Source organism: Opisthocomus hoazin, chromosome 3, assembly GCF_030867145.1.
Source record: "Opisthocomus hoazin isolate bOpiHoa1 chromosome 3, bOpiHoa1.hap1, whole genome shotgun sequence".
NCBI classification, from domain to species: Eukaryota; Metazoa; Chordata; class Aves; order Opisthocomiformes; family Opisthocomidae; genus Opisthocomus; species Opisthocomus hoazin.
Genome location: NC_134416.1, coordinates 21942850 through 21960874, shown reverse-complemented (window position 1 = coordinate 21960874; position 18025 = coordinate 21942850). Strand labels below are relative to the sequence as shown.

At 46.8% G+C, this 18025-nt stretch overlaps 1 protein-coding gene across 3 annotated transcripts in view; it reads right to left on the bottom strand.

Moving 5' to 3' along the window:
• Nucleotides 1–7969, bottom strand: part of RSPO2 (R-spondin 2) — a 119344-nt gene extending 111375 nt beyond the window's left edge. For all 3 annotated transcript variants that reach the window (XM_075415685.1, XM_075415684.1, XM_075415683.1), the window contains exon 1: nt 7782–7969. In XM_075415685.1, coding sequence (XP_075271800.1) covers nt 7782–7875 — 94 coding nt within the window. In that variant the 5' untranslated portion in view covers nt 7876–7969. The remainder of the gene's footprint in view (nt 1–7781) is intronic.
• Between the last annotated feature and the right edge of the window lie 10056 nt (nt 7970–18025).

The window sequence follows — 18025 nt, the reverse complement described above, 5'->3', positions numbered from 1 at the left end:
GTGGATGGCTACAGTGAAGGAAAAGCATATATATAGCAATGCTGTGCCAGCGCTTGCTCCTCATTTTCATTTTCCCCCATAAGGGGCCTTGAGACACCTAAGCCATCTGACATGGCTTCCTGCAGCGTATCCTGCCCGGCCTCTGGTTGCTCAAGGAGGTCATGTACGTGCCATGCCCAAAAGGATATTCTTTAAATATCGCAAACAGCACTAGAAACCTACTTCAGGCAACTGAATCAAGCACCTAAAGTTAGATGTCCATTTTCATGCTGAATCCAGCTCTTGGCATTTTGAGCATCTCTTCTGCAAATCTTCACAATCCACTTCAGCACTGATTAGCCTCAGTGACATTGCATCATTAGTTAGTTCGGTATTCACTCGTTCACACAGAAGTTCTGACTTCTGCTGACATTTCAGTTTAAGAAACTTCCTCAGACTTACCAGATAACAGAGCATAAGTAGCCTAAAGTCTAAAAGTTTTGACTTTTCAATGGTTCCAGTGTTCAGGATATTCTTACTGCTGTAGTAGTGACGTGTATATAAGGAAAGCTTGAGAACTAACTATCCTAAGTAGTAAGGGGCTAAGGAACAGAAGCTACCATCCAAAGCCTTACCATTGATCACGAGTACCTGGGAAATTACTCCAGGAAGTATTAATATGTCTTCATTCTTATACAAATTCTGTTACAAGCATTTAATGTAGCACCTGAGGAAAAGAAGTATTTCAAACTACAGCGTCCTCATAAGATTTTAAGCCTTAACCCAAACGCAAAAATTAACTCTCCTCCAAATGTAAAACATCTTTCAAGTCCAAAGAGAGGAGGATAGAATAGGTGAAACATTTGGATACTGTTGGACATCTGAGGGATATTCTTTGCAGTATGACCCTTTTTTTTGAGAGAGATAGTAAATTGCTTTCTCGGAGTCAGTACATTCCTTATAAAAGTAGATACGGTATTTACTTCATTCAATGATTTCCAACACAGGTTCCTTTTCCCTAATGATCAAATCATCAGTCTTTCCACACAATCCAACTGAGACAAGTTCCAAAATTATCCGCCATCTCAGTTAAGTATCTAGTAAGGAAAGCCAAATCACAATCTCTAATATCTGAACAGTTTTTTCTTCTAGTTGAAAATCCTTGTAACAGCTTCCTATATTAATAACTGGTTTGTGGTCAAGATTCCCATCTTACATTATGACACAGATTTAACTGAAATCATTTTGTTTCCAGCTACTATGTTCCTCCATATATGCAAACACTCCTGTAAACACCTACACAGAGCTGTAGTGAGCTCTCAGAAACACTTGGGGAAATTTCCTTTCCAGGCGCTCCTCCTATTTCTACCTGTAGATACTTTGCCATCACCACTGTTGCTTACTATTCACTCATTGACACAGATATTGCCCCTTTCTTTTTATGCATCTAATACAAACAGAACATGAGCAGCCAGCAGATGAGTACACACCTTAGCCCTTATCACACTCCTTAAATATGAACTAAATAGAAAGACAAGTACTCAACATCCAGTTTTTCTTTGAGTTGTTGGATATAGTCTCCCAGTGTGAATGAATCCCATGCACACTTCTCACTATTCCAATATCGGTCTCACCAACTCCAGAGAGCTTCTTTGTGCTACAGCGGAGTCTTCCTATCAATGCAGGTACTGCTGTCGCATTGTCTTCTTTTTCCTCAGGGAATTTTGTTAGCATCTAATTTTGATCGCTGTTTACAACGAATGCTATATTGTTTTCTGTCCATGTTTTTGCAGAATACCATCATTGACCCCGGTAAGCCATCCTGACCGCCTTCATTTCTGTACACTCCCATATGGATTTGTGGTACTCTTTGGGAAAGTTGGTTTTATCACATCTCAAAGACAAAGGAAAAACCACTGGTCTTCATGCGCCCTGCGATATTCGGTGAATGCTAAGACACGAAGCTGCTCATCTTATACTAACTGCTAAAGAGAAATCCGAAGAAAAGACAAAAATTTTCATTGAAATGAACAAGCAAGTAGGTATCCAAGAGAAATGAAAAATTAAGTTATGCAATTAAATAAGACAGGGAATGGAGGTGCTTTGCTATCAGGCTAAGCCAGCTGCGAGATTACACCACTGACCTTTAAGCTATGTAACCCTCGAATAGGTTTCAGAATAGCTCCTGCAGGAAAGGCAAGTAATACACAGCACCAAGCTTGCTGGCATCAAATGGGGACCAGCTTTCTCAAAGGGGGAAGAGGATCTTTGCCCAAAATCTTGCGGGGCTCATTGACAGGGCTTTAAACTAGAGGTGAAGGGGGAAGGGGAACCTATCAGGCTTGCCAGCGACAGGCTAGGGGAGGATACACAATGGTTAGAGGGATGGGGGGCTAGTAGGAGCCCTCAACCCGTTGCCCAGCAGCAAGTGAGGGACACTGCAGCAATGTGGAAGTCTTGCCGAGGGGAGCTGGAGGCGCCTGAGGTATCAGGTGCCAACAAGAAAATACCCATGAAGCACCTCAAGGGAAAAAAAGGAGTGCTCTGCTATGAAGGTAACAAGGCCGACAGCTCAGATGAAATGCCTCTATACAAACGCACGCAGCATGGGAAACAAACAGGAGGAGTTGGAAGCAGTCGTGCTGCTGGAAAGCTACGACCTGATTGCCATCACGGAAACTTGGTGGGATGAATCCCACGACTGGAATGTGGCTCTTGATGGCTACAGGCTGTTCAGAAGGGACAGGCGAGGAAGGAGGGGCGGAGGTGTTGCCCTTTACATCAAGAAAACACTACAGAGTGAAGAGCTGTCCCGGAAGAATAGCCACGAGCAGGTTGAAAGCTTATGGGTAAGAATCGGAGAGAGAGGCAACAAAGGGAACCTAGTGGTTGGTGTCTACTACAGGCCGCCAGATCAAGAGGAGCTGATAGACAAAGCGTTCTTCCTCCAACTCCAGGAGGCCTCGCGCTCGCAGGCTCTCGTCCTACTGGGGGACTTCAACCACCCCGACATCTGCTGGAAAAGCAACACGGCAAGCTGTAGGCAATCCAGCAGGTTCCTAGAATGCATTGAAGACAACTTCTTAAGCCAGGTAATAAGCACCCCTACCCGAAGGGATGCGATACTAGACCTGGTAGTCACCAATGCGAGTGAGCTCGTTGGAGATGTCAAGATCGGGGGTAGCCTGGGCTGCAGTGACCACGCGCTGGTGGAACTAACGCTACGGAGGGAAATAGGAATAACGAAGAGCATAGCCAGGACCCTAAATTTTAGGAGGGCAAAATTCCAGCTCTTCAAGGAGATAGTCAGAAGGACTCCCTGGGAAACGGTCCTCAGGGACAGGAGAACAGAACAGAGCTGGCAGGTCTTTAAGGATGTATTCCACAGAGTGCAAGAGCTCTCGATCCCCAAGTGTAAGAAGTCAGGCAGAGAAGGGAAGAGACCGGCATGGCTGAGGCAAGAGATGCTGGTCAGACTAAGGAAGAAGAGGGAACTGCACAGGCAGTGGAAGCAGGGACTGGCTTCCTGGGAAGAGTATAGGGAAGCTGCCCGGTTGTGTAGGGATGGGGTCAGGAAGGCCAAGGCACAGCTGGAGCTGAACTTGGCAAGGGATGTGAAAAATAACAAGAAGGGCTTCTACAGGTATGTCAGCCGGAAAAAGATGGTCAAAGAAAGAGTACCCCCGCTCATGAGCGAGACCGGCGAACTGGCAACAGCAGATGAGGAGAAAGCTGAGGTACTCAACAACTTTTTTGCCTCAGTCTTCACTGGCAGCCTCTCTCCTCACCCCTCCCGAGTTGATGAATGGCATGAAGGAGACCAGGAGGGTAAAATCCCTCCAGCTGTAAGTGAAGACCAGGTTCGGGACCTCCTGCAGAACCTGAATGTACAGAAGTCCATGGGACCTGATGAGATGCATCCCAGAGTCCTGAGGGAACTGGCTGACGTAGTTGCCAAGCCACTCTCCATGATATTTGAGAAGTCATGGCAGTCAGGGGAAGTTCCCAGTGACTGGAAAAAGGGAAACATTGAGCCCCTTTTCAAAAAGGGTAGAAAGGAAGACCCTGGGAACTACAGACCTGTCAGCCTCACCTCTGTGCCTGGGAAGATCATGGAACAGATCCTCCTAGAAGATATGCTAAGGCACATGGAGGCCAGGGAGGTGATTCGAGACAGCCAGAATGGCTTCACCAAGGGCAAGTCCTGCCTCACCAACCTAGTGGCTTTCTATGATGGTGTAATAACAAGGGTGGACAAGGGAAAACCAATGGATGTCATCTATCTGGATTTTTGTAAAGCCTTTGACACGGTCCCCCACAACATCCTTCTCTCTAAATTGGAGAGCCATGGATTTGATGGGTGGACTGTTCAGTGGATAAGGAATTGGTTGCATGGTCGCAGCCAAAGGGTGGTGGTCAACGGCTCAATGTCCAGATGGAGACCAGTGTCGAGTGGAGTCCCTCAGGGGTCCGTACTGGGACCGGTGCTGTTCAATATATTTATCAATGACATGGACAGCGACATCGAGTGTACCCTCAGCAAGTTTGCAGATGACACCAAGCTGAGTGGTACAGTCAAGACACCAGAAGGACGGGATGCCATCCAGAGGTACCTGGACAAGCTGGAGAGGTGGGCCTGTGTGAACCTCATGAGGTTCAACAAGGCCAAGTGCAAGGTCCTACACCTGGGTCGGGGTAATCCCCGCTGTCAATACAGGCTGGGGGATGAAAGGATCGAGAGTAGCTCTGCTGAGAGGGACTTGGGGGTACTGATAGACGAAAGGCTGGACATGAGCCGGCAATGTGCGCTGGCAGCCCAGAGGGCCAACCGTGTCCTGGGCTGCATCACGAGAAGCGTGGCCAGCAGGTCGAGAGAGGTGATTCTGCCCCTCTACTCTGCTCTGGTGAGACCTCACCTGCAGTACTGCGTTCAGCTCTGGAGCCCTCAGCACAAGAAGGACATGGAACTGTTGGAGCGGGTCCAAAGGAGGGCTACAAAAATGATCCGAGGGCTGGAGCACCTCTCCTACGAGGAGAGGCTGAGAGAGTTGGGCTTGTTCAGCCTGGAGAAGAGAAGGCTGAGGGGAGACCTGATTGCAGCCTTTCAGTACTTAAAGGGAGCCTATAGGAAAGATGGGGACAACCTTTTTAGTAGAGACAACAGTGACAGGACGAGGGGTAATGGTTTTAAACTAAAACAGGGTAGGTTTAGGCTAGATATAAGGAAGAAATTCTTTACAATGAGGGTGGTGAAACACTGGAACAGGTTGCCCAGAGAGGTAGTGGAGGCCCCATCCCTGGAAACATTCAAGACCAGGTTGGACAGGGCTCTGAGCAACCTGATCTAGTTAGTGGTGTCCCTGCTCGCTGCAGGGGGGTTGGACTAGATGACCTCTAGGGGTCCCTTCCAACCCAAAACTTTCTATGATTCTATAATTCTATAATCGTAATTACCTGTTCAGGACAGAGACTTCCAGAGGGACAATTTGCTGGGATGTTTCAAGGGAAGGAAGGTTCTGCTCTGAGCCAACTAGGCAAAGCAATATTCCAATAAGCTGCAAAAGTAACGAAGCAGCAGTGGAGTTAGCAGCACCTGTTGATTATAATGCATTGACTGAATAACTTTTAATGAAGTGACACTGACTTTCGAAACAGAAATCAATGTCAAGTAGGAACTGCATTCTAAACCTCAATTTTTCATACCATTTCTACTGCAGTGTTGCACATCTAGGTTTGGGAAAAGATTGAAAGTGGAAGGGGAGTGAGCAAATCTGGGAACATCTCCCCAAATTTACTAAATTCTTGTTTACTAGAGTATTCTACATCAGCTAAAAATCCATGCAAACTCCAATACAGGCATATATACTTAAAGTTTACTGTACATTTAGCTGCTCTAAAAAAAAAAAATCATCTACCCATGATACTTGCCCCTAATTCCAGACTAAATGCAATTGCTTTCTACCACACAGGAGACTTAATCGATGCCAAAAATTTTATGTCATTAAGAAAATGATATTATGGAGCATCTGAGATCATGTAACAGACAAAACAGAATGCCAGAGAAATTTTAACTGCCAGTACCCCACAGTGAATGCCTGATTATTTGCAGATGGCATATGGAAAAATTGTGAAATTATTGGAATTTTGAGTCCTGTACGAAAGCATTACTTCAGACTGCATGTGTCATGGCAAATGTCTATTATAATTTGAATACTTTCTTAGATTTTGCTTTCAATGCTTAGAACTGGCTATGCCTACTTCTTTAGACTTGTTAACTGAAAAAGACTGCATTCTTCAAAGCGCAAACCAAAACCCTTAGGTGATAGCACATAACAGTGCCAGTAAGTCAACTGTCAATACTGAGGGTATTTATCCAATAACTAAAACTAATTTAAATCAATCTCCTTTGGAAAAGCCAACTGTTCAACAAGCACAACAATTGGTCTGAGATCAATCAGCGAACATGAGATCAATTAAAACCAGCTTAAGTTTTTGTAGGAGGACAGTTCACACAACTGGGATGTCTATTCATTTCAGTACTCCCACAATGCAATCCTTAAGCTCTGTTGTAAAGCAGAAATACCACTATCACCCTCCGCTGTCTAGCCAGCACTCTAAGTAGTTCCACATTTAATTAAAGACACAGTATACCCTTTGTTAGCACAGATAGTCCGGTCACTTTAAAGAACTGCTATCGTTTTAGCCACACACACAAAAATTTAATTCTGGAAACCATCTGTTGAAAAACCACCGAAACTAAATTGCTTTACAACTTTATTTGTACCTGCTCTGGAGGTCACATATGCATGAAACTGCAAACTATTTTCCCTTCACAGTTTTATTGATGCATGTACCGGCTTAACAGTGGACATGTTAGCTCCCTCCTCTTCCAAATACTTGTGCTAAAAGTGCAATTCTCTCAGAAACACTAATTTCTCAGCGGCTGAGCCACCTGATTTTCAGCTAACTTTAGAAATGGGGAGGGGAGACATGGCCGAGAAAAATAACAGAAAAAGGGATAGCAAAATAATTCAGAATACGTGGAGAATAAAAACATTTTACATTGAAGGTGTGCCCCCTCAAAAAAAAAAAAAAAAAAAAATTAAAAAAAAGAGAAACAAAAAGAAGACAAAAGAAAGCCCCAGAGCCGGCCGGCCGGCCAGCCCTGCCAGCTGCGGGGAGCTGCAATAGCCCTTTCGTCCACATGGGTGCTGTACTGGTACGTGTCACCGCTCCGGCTCCCGAACGCGGCACCAGCATCTCAGGGGGGCGAACAAACCCGACGGACTAACGCACCGCTCCTCTCCTCCCGCGTCTCTCCGTTTGCCGCAAAGGGGTCCGCAGGCTCTGGGCAGAGGCTGGCGGCACAGCAGTTCCCCCGGCGCTGTGGCTGGGGAGGGGGGGGGGGGGGGGCGCGGTTCTCCCGCGGTTCGCGGTGCGGCGGGGCCGGGGCTGCCCGGCGCCCGGGGGTCCACGGGGAGGTGGGGGGACAGCCCCGAAGCCCGCCCCACGGACACGCGAGTTGAGCAGCGCGGGCCAGCAGCGGACCTCCGGCCGCTCCGAGCCGTGCGACGAGCACAAGGACGGGGTCCGCGGGTCCCACTGCTGGCCGTGACCCCCGGCCCCGCCGCCCCCGGCAGCCCCGCGGAGCCCACGAGTAGGGGAAGCCGGGGCGCGCTCACCTGCCGGGGGGCTCCCCTTGTCCGGCGGGGAGGGGACGGGCACGCAGCCCCCCCGGCAGCCCCCATCCCTCCCCGCAAGCGCTCCGCGGGGTCCCGGGCGAGGCGGCGGGCGCTACCCACCTCTCTTGCCGCGTCTCCAGCGGCCGGCTTGGCAGTGGCCGTAATCCATGCAGTTGAGGACGATCAGGGCAAAGGAGAAGAGGCGAAACCGCATCCTGGGCGGCGGGGGTGGGCAGCCGGCTCCGGCTCCGGCGGGTGGCAGCGGGGTGCGGGGCTGCGGGCGGCCGCGGGCGAGGAGGGGGCCGGCGGGGCAGCGGCTGCCGCGGGGACCGGCCGGAGCTCACACGCCGCTCGCTCCCCGCCGCGGGCGCCGCCAACTCGCAGCCGCTTCCAGCATCTCCCGGGCGCTGCGGAGAGAGCGGGGGGAACTCCCGGCTCTCCCCCAGAAACAAGAAGGGGAAAATCGAAAACCCCTCCCGGGTCGGGCCAGGAGCGCGGCCCCAACTTTTCCCCGCAAGCGGCGGGCGGTGCGGGGCGGTGCGGGGAGGCTCGGCGCCCCGGGGACGGGCTGTCAGGCGAGGCAAAGCGCTATTTATCCCGGCGCAGGGGCGCTCCCCGCCCACCGCCGCTCAGGTCGCCGGCACGGCGGGGCGAAGCCGCCCCGCCACACACCCACCCCCCCCCCCCCCCCACACACCTTCCGCGGCCATCCCGCCCCGCCGCCCGGTCCAGAGAGCGGCCCCGCGCCGCGGGCGGGGGCTCGGCGGGGCGGGCGGCGGGGGCTGCCGGCCTCATGCGGGCGGTGCTCGGCGCCCGGCCGCCCGCCTCGGCCCGCTCCTTTCGTGAGGCGGGGGGGGGGGGGGGGGGAGGGGGCCCTCAGCCGGGGCGGCGGGGCCGCGCGGGGTGCGCGGGGCCGCGGTGCGTGGGTGGTGCCGCGGGCCAAGCCACCCACGCGCCTCACGGCCCCGCCGGGCCCTAGCGCCCGCCCGCCCCGCGCCACCCCTCCCCGCGTTCCCCTGCGCTGCTCACAGCCTGGGGAAACTCCGTCCTCCTCACTTCTCTCCCTCTTTTTCCCTCGTCTTTTTCATTTTCTCTCCTTTTTCCCCGCGGTGTTTGATAATTAACTCTATTTCTTTTTCTTTCACCCTTGTTTTTAAGACCACTAATTTTCCCCTACTTCCGGCTTCCTAAAATCTGACCCCACACGTTCCAAAGCCTCTTCTCTGAAGCACCACTTCCATTGTCCGGGGGAGATGGCTCTTCAACTCCTAAAAAGTAACCTCAGCAAGTGATTTTTAGCTGTTCCTAGCCACATCTAGGCTTGGCACAGGTGTTGAGGATCTGGCAAAGCAGGAACCCCGACAGCACAGACAAGAGAGGATGAAACCTCCCAGAGGAGGCCACAAAGATGGTCACAGGGCTGGGGTACCTCTCCTACGAGGACAGGCTGAGGGATTTGGGGCTGTGCAGCCTGGAGAAGAGAAGGCTCCAGGGAGACCTTAGAGCAGCCTGCCAGTACCTGAACGGGCCTACAACAAGGATGGAGAGGGACTTTTCACAAGGGTGTGTAGTGATAGGACAAGGGGGAGTGGCTCTAAACTAAAAGAGGGCAGATTTAGATTAGATTTTAGGAAGAAATTCTTCACCATGAGGATGATGAAACACTGGACAGGTTGCTCAGAGAGGCTGTGGCTGCCCCCTCCCTGGCAGTGTTCAAGGCCAGGTTGGATGGAGCTCTGAGCAACCTGGTCTAGTGGAAGATGTCCCTGCCCATGGCAGGGGGTTGGAACCAGATGATCTTTACGGTCCTTTCCAACCCAAACCATTCTGTGATTCTATGATTCTATGAAACAAGGGAGCACCCAAGAGATCCCAGGTGACTTTAGCTCTGATGCAGGAGGGTCTGTTAAACCCTCATAGCATCAACTCCGCTGACCCCGCAGGGCCGTTTGACTTCTCCGCTCCCCACTCACGGCCCGTCGCCCAGCACTGCGGGTATCGGCAGGCTGCGGCTCCTCACTCGCGCTGCTGGACCTGCTGTGCCCGACCTAACGAGCCCCACAGGACCTGGGCCTCTGCGGAGCAGGTGCAAAAGCCGGGTGGGCAGCGAGGGTCTGGCATAGCTGGCCCAAAGCCCGGGCTCACAAACCCAGCTGGACCCAGGCTGGGTGTTCCTGCTCCTTTCCACCCTCCCAAAGCTTCTGATTGTGGGAATGCGGTGCTGAAATACCTGAGCTGCCTGGGGATGGAGCCAGCCAGGCTCTCACAAAAGCAGATGTACTCTTTCCAGAGCCGGTCCTAGAAACGAGTGCAACTGCATTCACGTGGCGCTCTGCCTGAGCTCATAAATTGCATTAGCCCCGCGCTGGTGTTTCATCCCTGGCCCAGACAATCTGACTACAGACAAATGAAGTCTGACTGTATGGTGTTTACCATGCGACCTCGAAACCTCAGAACTTTTGACTGTCTTTATCCATGTAATGTTCTTCTGAAGCAGAGAAGCACCAGCATCCTCAGCCTGCAGACAGAAGACTGAGTTACAAGGAGGCTGAAATCAGAAAGAGCCTGAAATCAAACGGGACGTATGCAACTGTCTAAACTTGGTCCTGAGTTTTCCAAGTTCTTGGACAGTGCTGCAACCCCTGGGCTGCCCTTCTTTACATTTACCTACCATACTATAGCAGTACTATACTAGTTGATGTGAGATGTGGGAGGCAGTAGCCCAGGTGGGAGCCAGCTCTGCGGAGGAAGCCTGCAGTCGATGGTTGAGGAGCTGGCTGGGATTTCAACATCCAATTTGAGCCAGGCAGGCTAGGCCACGCACAGGCAGCCCACCTAATACTTGGCAGCACTAGCCCTGGGTGAGCATCCTATCATGCCACGTACGTACAGAACATAGCTACTCCCTCAGGACTGCTTGATGTGATTTACATCAAGAGACAACCAACAGGGAACGTCTGCAGACCGTGGGACACTGTTGGTCTGTAACAGGCAGGCAGCTGACTACGAGTGGCATTTTCAAGACTTTGGTAGGAAACACAGCTATAACAACTTTAAATGAATATAATTAATTATTTTTTTTAAAGTCTTTATCAACAGCTCTTTCTAAGCATGATGAGCTGTTAAGGAAACAGTATGAAAGCACTTGTATGACCCAGACTTTGAGTGATGTAAACCTGCATCCTGGATCATATGGTGATTGGAGGTAAACTCTCCGTATTGCACAAGTGTCCTGGTTTTGGCTGTGATAGAGTTAATTTTTTTCCAAGTAGCTGCTGTGTTTTGGATTTAGTAGGAGAAGAATGTTTATTACACCGATGTTTTCAGTCCTTACTAAGAAATCAAGGACTTTCTCTAGTTCCGTGTTCGGCTAACGAGCAGGTGTGCAGGAGCTGGGAGGGAGAGTAGCCAGCCAGCTAGTTCAAGCTGACCAATGGAGATATTCCACAGCATAGATGTCATGCCCATTTTATGAATGGGGGTTCGCCGGAGGGGTGGGGGGTAGGAATCTCTTTTGCTTTTCCTTGAGTTTGAATCCTCTCTTGTCCTTGTTTGAAATTCTCTGGGAGTTTGGTCTTTTTCCATGAGTTTGGTGAGTTATGCAAAATTCACGAGCTTAGGGAAATCTGCATAATTCGTGAGCTTTGTGAAACCCGCGGGTTCCATGATCACTGCTCAAGGACTGACTGCGAATCGGTCATCAGGTGGTAAGAAAATTGTACTGCATATAGTTTGGTTCTCATATTCATTAATAGTAGTAGTAGTGGCAGTAGTAGTATTTCCTTTGTTGTCTTCTTAAATTGTCTTTACCTCAACCCACGAGTTTTAACTTTTGTCCATTTCTCCTCCACATCCCACTGGGGGAAGAAGGGGAGGAGTGAGTGAGCGGCTGTCTAGTGCTTAGTGCCAGCTGCCAGATTAAACCACAGCAATGAGGTATGACAGTCAAGAAGTGCTTTCAAAGAGAAGTCAAGCACCTTATGCTTCCTATTACGAGGAATAATCAGTGGAATTATGCAAGAAAAAGAGCATTACAATCACAGTCAATGGCCAAGAACACAATGCTAGATAAACAGCCAGCTAAACTGGATTTAAATTCACAGAATACAATGTTGCAAAAAGCAAGATATTTGGCAATAAGAATCTGGATCATAGTTTTGACACTATGATGGATGGAAAATTCATATTTTAAAATAGCATGCATGGAAAGAATATTCTTTCTAGATGCAGACTAGATATAGTTTGGTTGTCAAATCTGCAGGTGAGTATCAGATGATGACTAGTCGCCATTACAGAAAAAATATCTGAATTTGTGTTTTCAGAGAAGACTACCCAGAGATAGAGGGTAGAAGGAGGAAAGAAGAAATACATTGAAGAGACTAGTCAGCCCCTGTCAGGCAGCTGGAAGGTGGATGAGGATCGCCACAGAGCAGCCCCTTTGTGTGAGCTTCTGAAGGAATGAGAACAGGAAACAAAGTCTGAGGAGAACAAGAAGAACCACGGAGCTGTTGGAGAACAAGAATTCAAGCACATGGCTAGCTGTTTATGATGGTCGATATATCAAAAAGAATGAAGCTGATCTTGAGATACGATTAAGAAAAAGTCATTAGAGATTTTAGGAAGAATGGTGGCCCACAAGCCGAATCAGAGTCTGCAAAGCCCAGAACTTGTTTATAGTCAGAGGGAAAAGAGTCAGGGGGCTTGAGAGGTTACAGAGCAGAGGATGAAAAGTACTGGGATGGGTTCTGCAGGAAGTGGTAGACGTTTGTGTCTGTAGTCCCACTAAGACCAACAGAGAAGAACCCACTATAGGCATGGCACTCTGTGTGCACCATCATGCAGTACTGGGGTACTAATGAACATTGCATGTGTTCTAGGGGGGACTTTGTCAAAGTGAGGAAAATTATCTGAGCAATACTGTGTTCGATGAACATGGTCATAGAAAGAATGCATTAGTCAAGGCCCAAGGAGATGATGTGGCAATGACTGAAATGCCAGACGATGAGAGTCTGGACGACAGCTTTAGCTGTGGGGATAGCTGGGAAGAGGTATATTTTACATCTGCTATTCACAAGTCTCAGCAGCCAAATTAATGCACTTGAATAGTGCTGAGATGATTCATTACACACTGTTCAGAAATCACATTATTTTGTAGGACTAGAGTTCTGTTCATTGAAAATTCAGTTTTACGTGTTGTGCTCCACAGAGGTTTCACTGACTGTGAAAGATCTTACCTTCTACACTTTGGCTGTATTAAAGCCAAAGCGCTGCTGCTTTTGCAGTATGAAGTAATCAAACGTTTCCATTCTTTATTGGGCTCCATAGGATGTGATCTGTAAGTATCCTAACTTTATCACACAGCAGAGAGAGATCTTAAAATGAACAGTATCAAAGTTACTTTTAAAAGAAATTTCTCCATATTCCTATAGCTGGGCAACTCATCTCCTCTACGCTGAAGTCATGGTCTTTCCTAAGACCAGTGCCTCAGCAATAATATGTAAGTCTTCGTAGCTGTACACTGCAGTAGAAGAGATGTATCTTTATTTTCAGTGAAAGAAATGAGTGATCCTGACAAGCTTTATATCTAAACTTCAAAAAGTAAATTTGTATACAACCCAGCTTCCAACACTTTATTTCCAAGTCAATCTTTACCTCCTTTAATTCCTTAAAGTACACTTAATTCATTAATTCTTCAAAATGTGATCTAAAATAATAAATAACAATAATGGAATACTGTGCCTAGTTTTGGATCTCCCAGCACCAGAGCAAGACCACTGGAGAGCCACCATGTTTGGGGGCTGGAGCACTAGCCCTGTGAGGGAAGGCTGAGGGAGCTGGGTTTGTTCACCCTGAAGCAGAGGTGATTTTGGTGAGAACTAACAGCTCCTTCCCATACCTCCGAGGAGGTTAGTGAGCAGGTGGAGCCAGGATCCTTGTGGCGATGCTGGGCCGAACAATGAGAGACAGTGGTCATGTACTGAAAAAGTAGACATTCGTGCTCGGTGTAAAAGAAAATAACTTTCCCTTGAGGATGAACAAGCACTGGAAGAGGTTTGCCCAGAGATGCTGTGGACTCGCCTTCCTTGGGCAAGGCCTTGAGGAACCTGGTCTGGACTCTGCTGATCCTGCTTTTACCAAGAGGTTGCACTAGGGACCTCCCAAGGTCCCGGACAACCTGAATGATTTGGCAATTGAATAAAAACCATGAGCTTCCGAAACAAGGTGAGAAGACTGCCCCATGCACCTTTTAGACACACATGTGTCTTCTCTTCAAACCCCACTCGGCCACCTGCTACCTCTGCAACATCCTCAGTGCACAGAAGAAAGAAACTCTTATAAAGTTGTCTCTGGTTTGAAGCAATAACATGATTGAAGCAATCATTCCATTTTTAATTTTAATTACAATGTTCTTTAAAAATTATTATCTGTGTAAAGTCAGTGAAGTAAAATTATCTGAATTCTGTTGGGCTATAGAGATTTCGAACTAGGCAATTTAAAAAAAAGTCTCATCTCAGTAAAAATACCTGATGCCTTATGGAGGAAGACTGTAGATATTAAGAGACTGTGATTAGAAGAAAATCCAACTAAATTCTCTTACATATTGAGTAGGGGACAAAAGACGGTCTTCCTTCTGACTCTTCTTCCTCTCTGAAACTTGATCAAACTCTCAGGTTTTGACCTGCTTGTGCAGGCTTTGCTCCTGCAACACTTCCAGCAGTACCCACGAGCGTTTTGCCTGGAGAAGAACAAATCCATTACAGCTGGATGTTTTCAGTAAGGGCTCAGAGAAGCAAATGGAAATAAGGGGTAACATCTCTAAAATAATTTTTGTAGCTCTCTTGAGTTTAATTTCCAGTTCTTTCTGTAAAAAAAAAAAAGACACAGAGAAAGTAATAAGAAAAATATGCTCTAAATGATGTGTATCCTCCTCTCTCAATTTGGACTGGCACAAGACAACCAATTCCTGCCTGCCAGCTGTGGACACCATATTTCTCTTGGAGTGTGCAAGAGCCAGTGTGCTGATGTGTGGATATCGCATTCGGAAGGTGAGAGTTCAAATTCCAGCTTGGCAGCTGCAGATAATCCACTTCTTCTGAAGAATGGTGATTTCAGTTTGCCAGCATATAGATCAGAACATTACTAAAAAATTCATGTATACCAAGACAGCTTGGGCTTTCTGTTTTCCAATGCTTTTCATCGCGCTCTAACTATACAGTAGAGATTTGCAACATGTATATATGAGTTAATATTTGCTCTAATATGGCCTCAGAAAAATGACTTCACAAAGACCTGTGGAATACAAAGATGAAATGTGATCTGTTTTATACATAGTTTTACACAGATTTTACATCTTCTGCCCTAAGCTTTATGCAATGACTGCTTTATCTCTCATACACGTACAAACCCACCCACACAAGATCATAGAGTAACTGTGTTTGGAAAGGACCTTGGAAGATCATCTGTCTAACCTCTTGCTCAAGGCAACGCTAGCTTCAGAGTTAGGTCAGGTTGCTGAGGGCCTTGTCCAGCTGAGTTTTGAAAATGTTCAAGGTGGAAGATTCCTCAGCCTCTCTGGGTGACCTCTTCCAGTGCTTGTCCACCCTCACAGTGAAAATATTTTCCATATATCCAGAGAGAACTTTCCTCATTGCAAGCTGCAACCGTTGCCCCTTGGCTTTTCTCTGTGCACCCTGTCTTCTTATGAGCTCTCTTTTATACGTGAAGATATATATTTATATGTTTCTTTCAACATATATATTTATATATTGCACTATATTTACATATTGCTGGTGTATTCTGTTTTAAATATATGTTTAGTTTTTGCTTCTACTTTGCACTTCCTCTGTTTCTTTATCACCTGCACATCAGATAGAGAAAATCTTTACGATATGATTAGATATCTGTAAACACAGAACTGTTAACCACCACAAGCACCAACAATCAAAAGTGGCTCTCAAAATGATCTCTTAATAAAAGGAAAGTGATATGAATGAAACTTTTTAATTGAAATGTCAGAATGTGCAGATTACTTTCTTGAAACAGAAGTGTTGTTCAGCATAGATGCCTTTTATACTCAACGTCTTGCCTGAATAACCTTCTAATTTAGTAACTGGGTTTGGAGATGTCTTCCAAGTACAATTTAGAGAGCTTTACTACTTAATGTTAATAAAGGCTAAGTGTTAAGTGTTGTGATGTTAAGCACATGCTTTCTCCAGCATGTCCATTTAGCAATAAAGTAATTGCAATATTTGTTGGAATATACAGGAAGTATGTCTGCCAAATGATAATAAAGAAGGAAGTTCATAAAGAATTTTGGACAGTAAAGAATCCCTAGTTAAAATCCTAAGAATTTCTGTAGTTAATCTACAGTGAGTTTCAGAAGTAAAATTGCCTCCATGAATATAAAAGCATATGTTCAAGACACTTTTATCATCTGCAGAATATTATACTTCTCCACTGTCACATCATTGATTACCTCTTGTCTTACGTATCTAACAAACAAAGATCAGGAAAACAAATTAAAAGAGAACTCATTAGCATTCTCTCTGAAACACTGCCACCTCCTTTAGCCCAGCTCAGAAGAAAGCCTGGATCTGTAGATAATCCTACACCAAAGGAGCAGTAGATAGTGATGCTATCTACGCTAGGAGACGGCTGTGTGATCTCACTGCGCTCAGCATGCCAGCCCTTGACACGGTGTTGTGACAAATATCTAAGTACAGAAATGAAGGGTTTCGGTGAAAGGGCAAAAACAAGAGCTTATATTCGGTTTTGTCAGAGATGTACCCGAGGACATATTTTCAGAACTTGAGAGCCGCAAAATACAGCTTTTAATTTTCAAAAGTGCATAAACCACACTATAATCCTGTTTTGTTTGGGCTCTATGCCCTGCTGATCATGATCAGAGCCGAATGCCAGCTTTTGCTTCATCGCAAGTTTTGGAAAGGTATTTCCACCTTTCTTCTGGTACTGGAACAAAAAATTGACTCATTTCTGTCCTTACAGTATGATAGAGCTAAACCATAAGGGAAAAAACGTGAAAATTTAAGGTCATCATTCTTCAAAGTAAAATGAAGTTAGAAAACAGAACAGAGAAACTGTGATGTCTGCCATTTCAACAATATCCCGGGGGCTGAGAAGGGGACTGCTGGAGCCAAAAGCATGAACCACAGTACGTAAGTAGCTCTAGACTTTAACCATGCCTATCTTCTGTTGATCAGCAGAAAGCCCATAAATCATGCTCCTTAGGGACTGAAAGGCTTAAACAAGTACTAAAGCACTCCGTCCTGCACTGGCAGAATAATACATATGGTAGTCTTGAAGACGTTGTCCGCCTTTAATTTCTACTTTACTTCAGACTGTCTTGTTTTTTTTCTCCACTGAGCGCTTTAAAGCAGGAGAATAAGTGAGGCCATGCCAAATGCAGATATTTGACTTTGCTTTCCCTGAACTCAACACTGAAGTTTTTATCATCACTTTAGTGGATAATTTTGGACCTTTTGAACCTCAGTGATGATTTTCATTATTTAATGTCAGCTCCTCTCTCTGGGGAAAACACAAGGTTTGGGTTTTTAGCCAGCACGACAGTTAACAAAGGGAATATTACAAATCACATGGCTCAGTCTAAAAACAGCTACTGATCATCTGCAATGCCCTCATGACACTCCCAAACCTTCCCTCACCCCGGTCCTGGTTTGGCCCACAGCTGGCAGCTGAATATTTTCTGACTGATAGCTGGCTTGGTAAATACAACTAATAATAACACTGGGCCCAGGTCCACTCCCTGCTGTTTAGAACTTCTGGGGGAACGGCATCCTGCACAGTAAGCAATTGTTGCGGTATCAAAATCCACATTTTATCTGCCCAGCATGAGAGGCGCAGAGGGATGTGGCCGGGACAATTTCAGGCATGGCATTTTTAAAAGTGAATGCTGTCCCCTTAGCAAAATGTTGCCTTCAAAACTTAAGATGTTTTTTAAATACTAGGAAAGATAAGATACCTTATACCTTATACCATACATACATGGGATAGAAATTAGGGGCTAAATCCCTTAAGAACTTTAAGGATCAATCAGGTGGAACATATTTGAATGTCTGCAACTAAATTTCACCTGAATTGATGCACGTAAATCCAAAATAGAAATAACAATAACAAAAACCCTCTCTTGGCTTGCTTCTCGCCTGGAGTCTTTGAAGTTAGTGGCACCATGTAGCTCAGTTTCTAAGCTCGTGGAGGAACAGAGCTTTGCTTCTACCTCAAACCAGCAAATGTGGAAGGCCGAGTGCCTCTCTGACAGAAGCATTCTCCAACCTTAAATGCAAAACAAGCATGAAATGTGTATCAATATTTTCAGTCTATCCCCG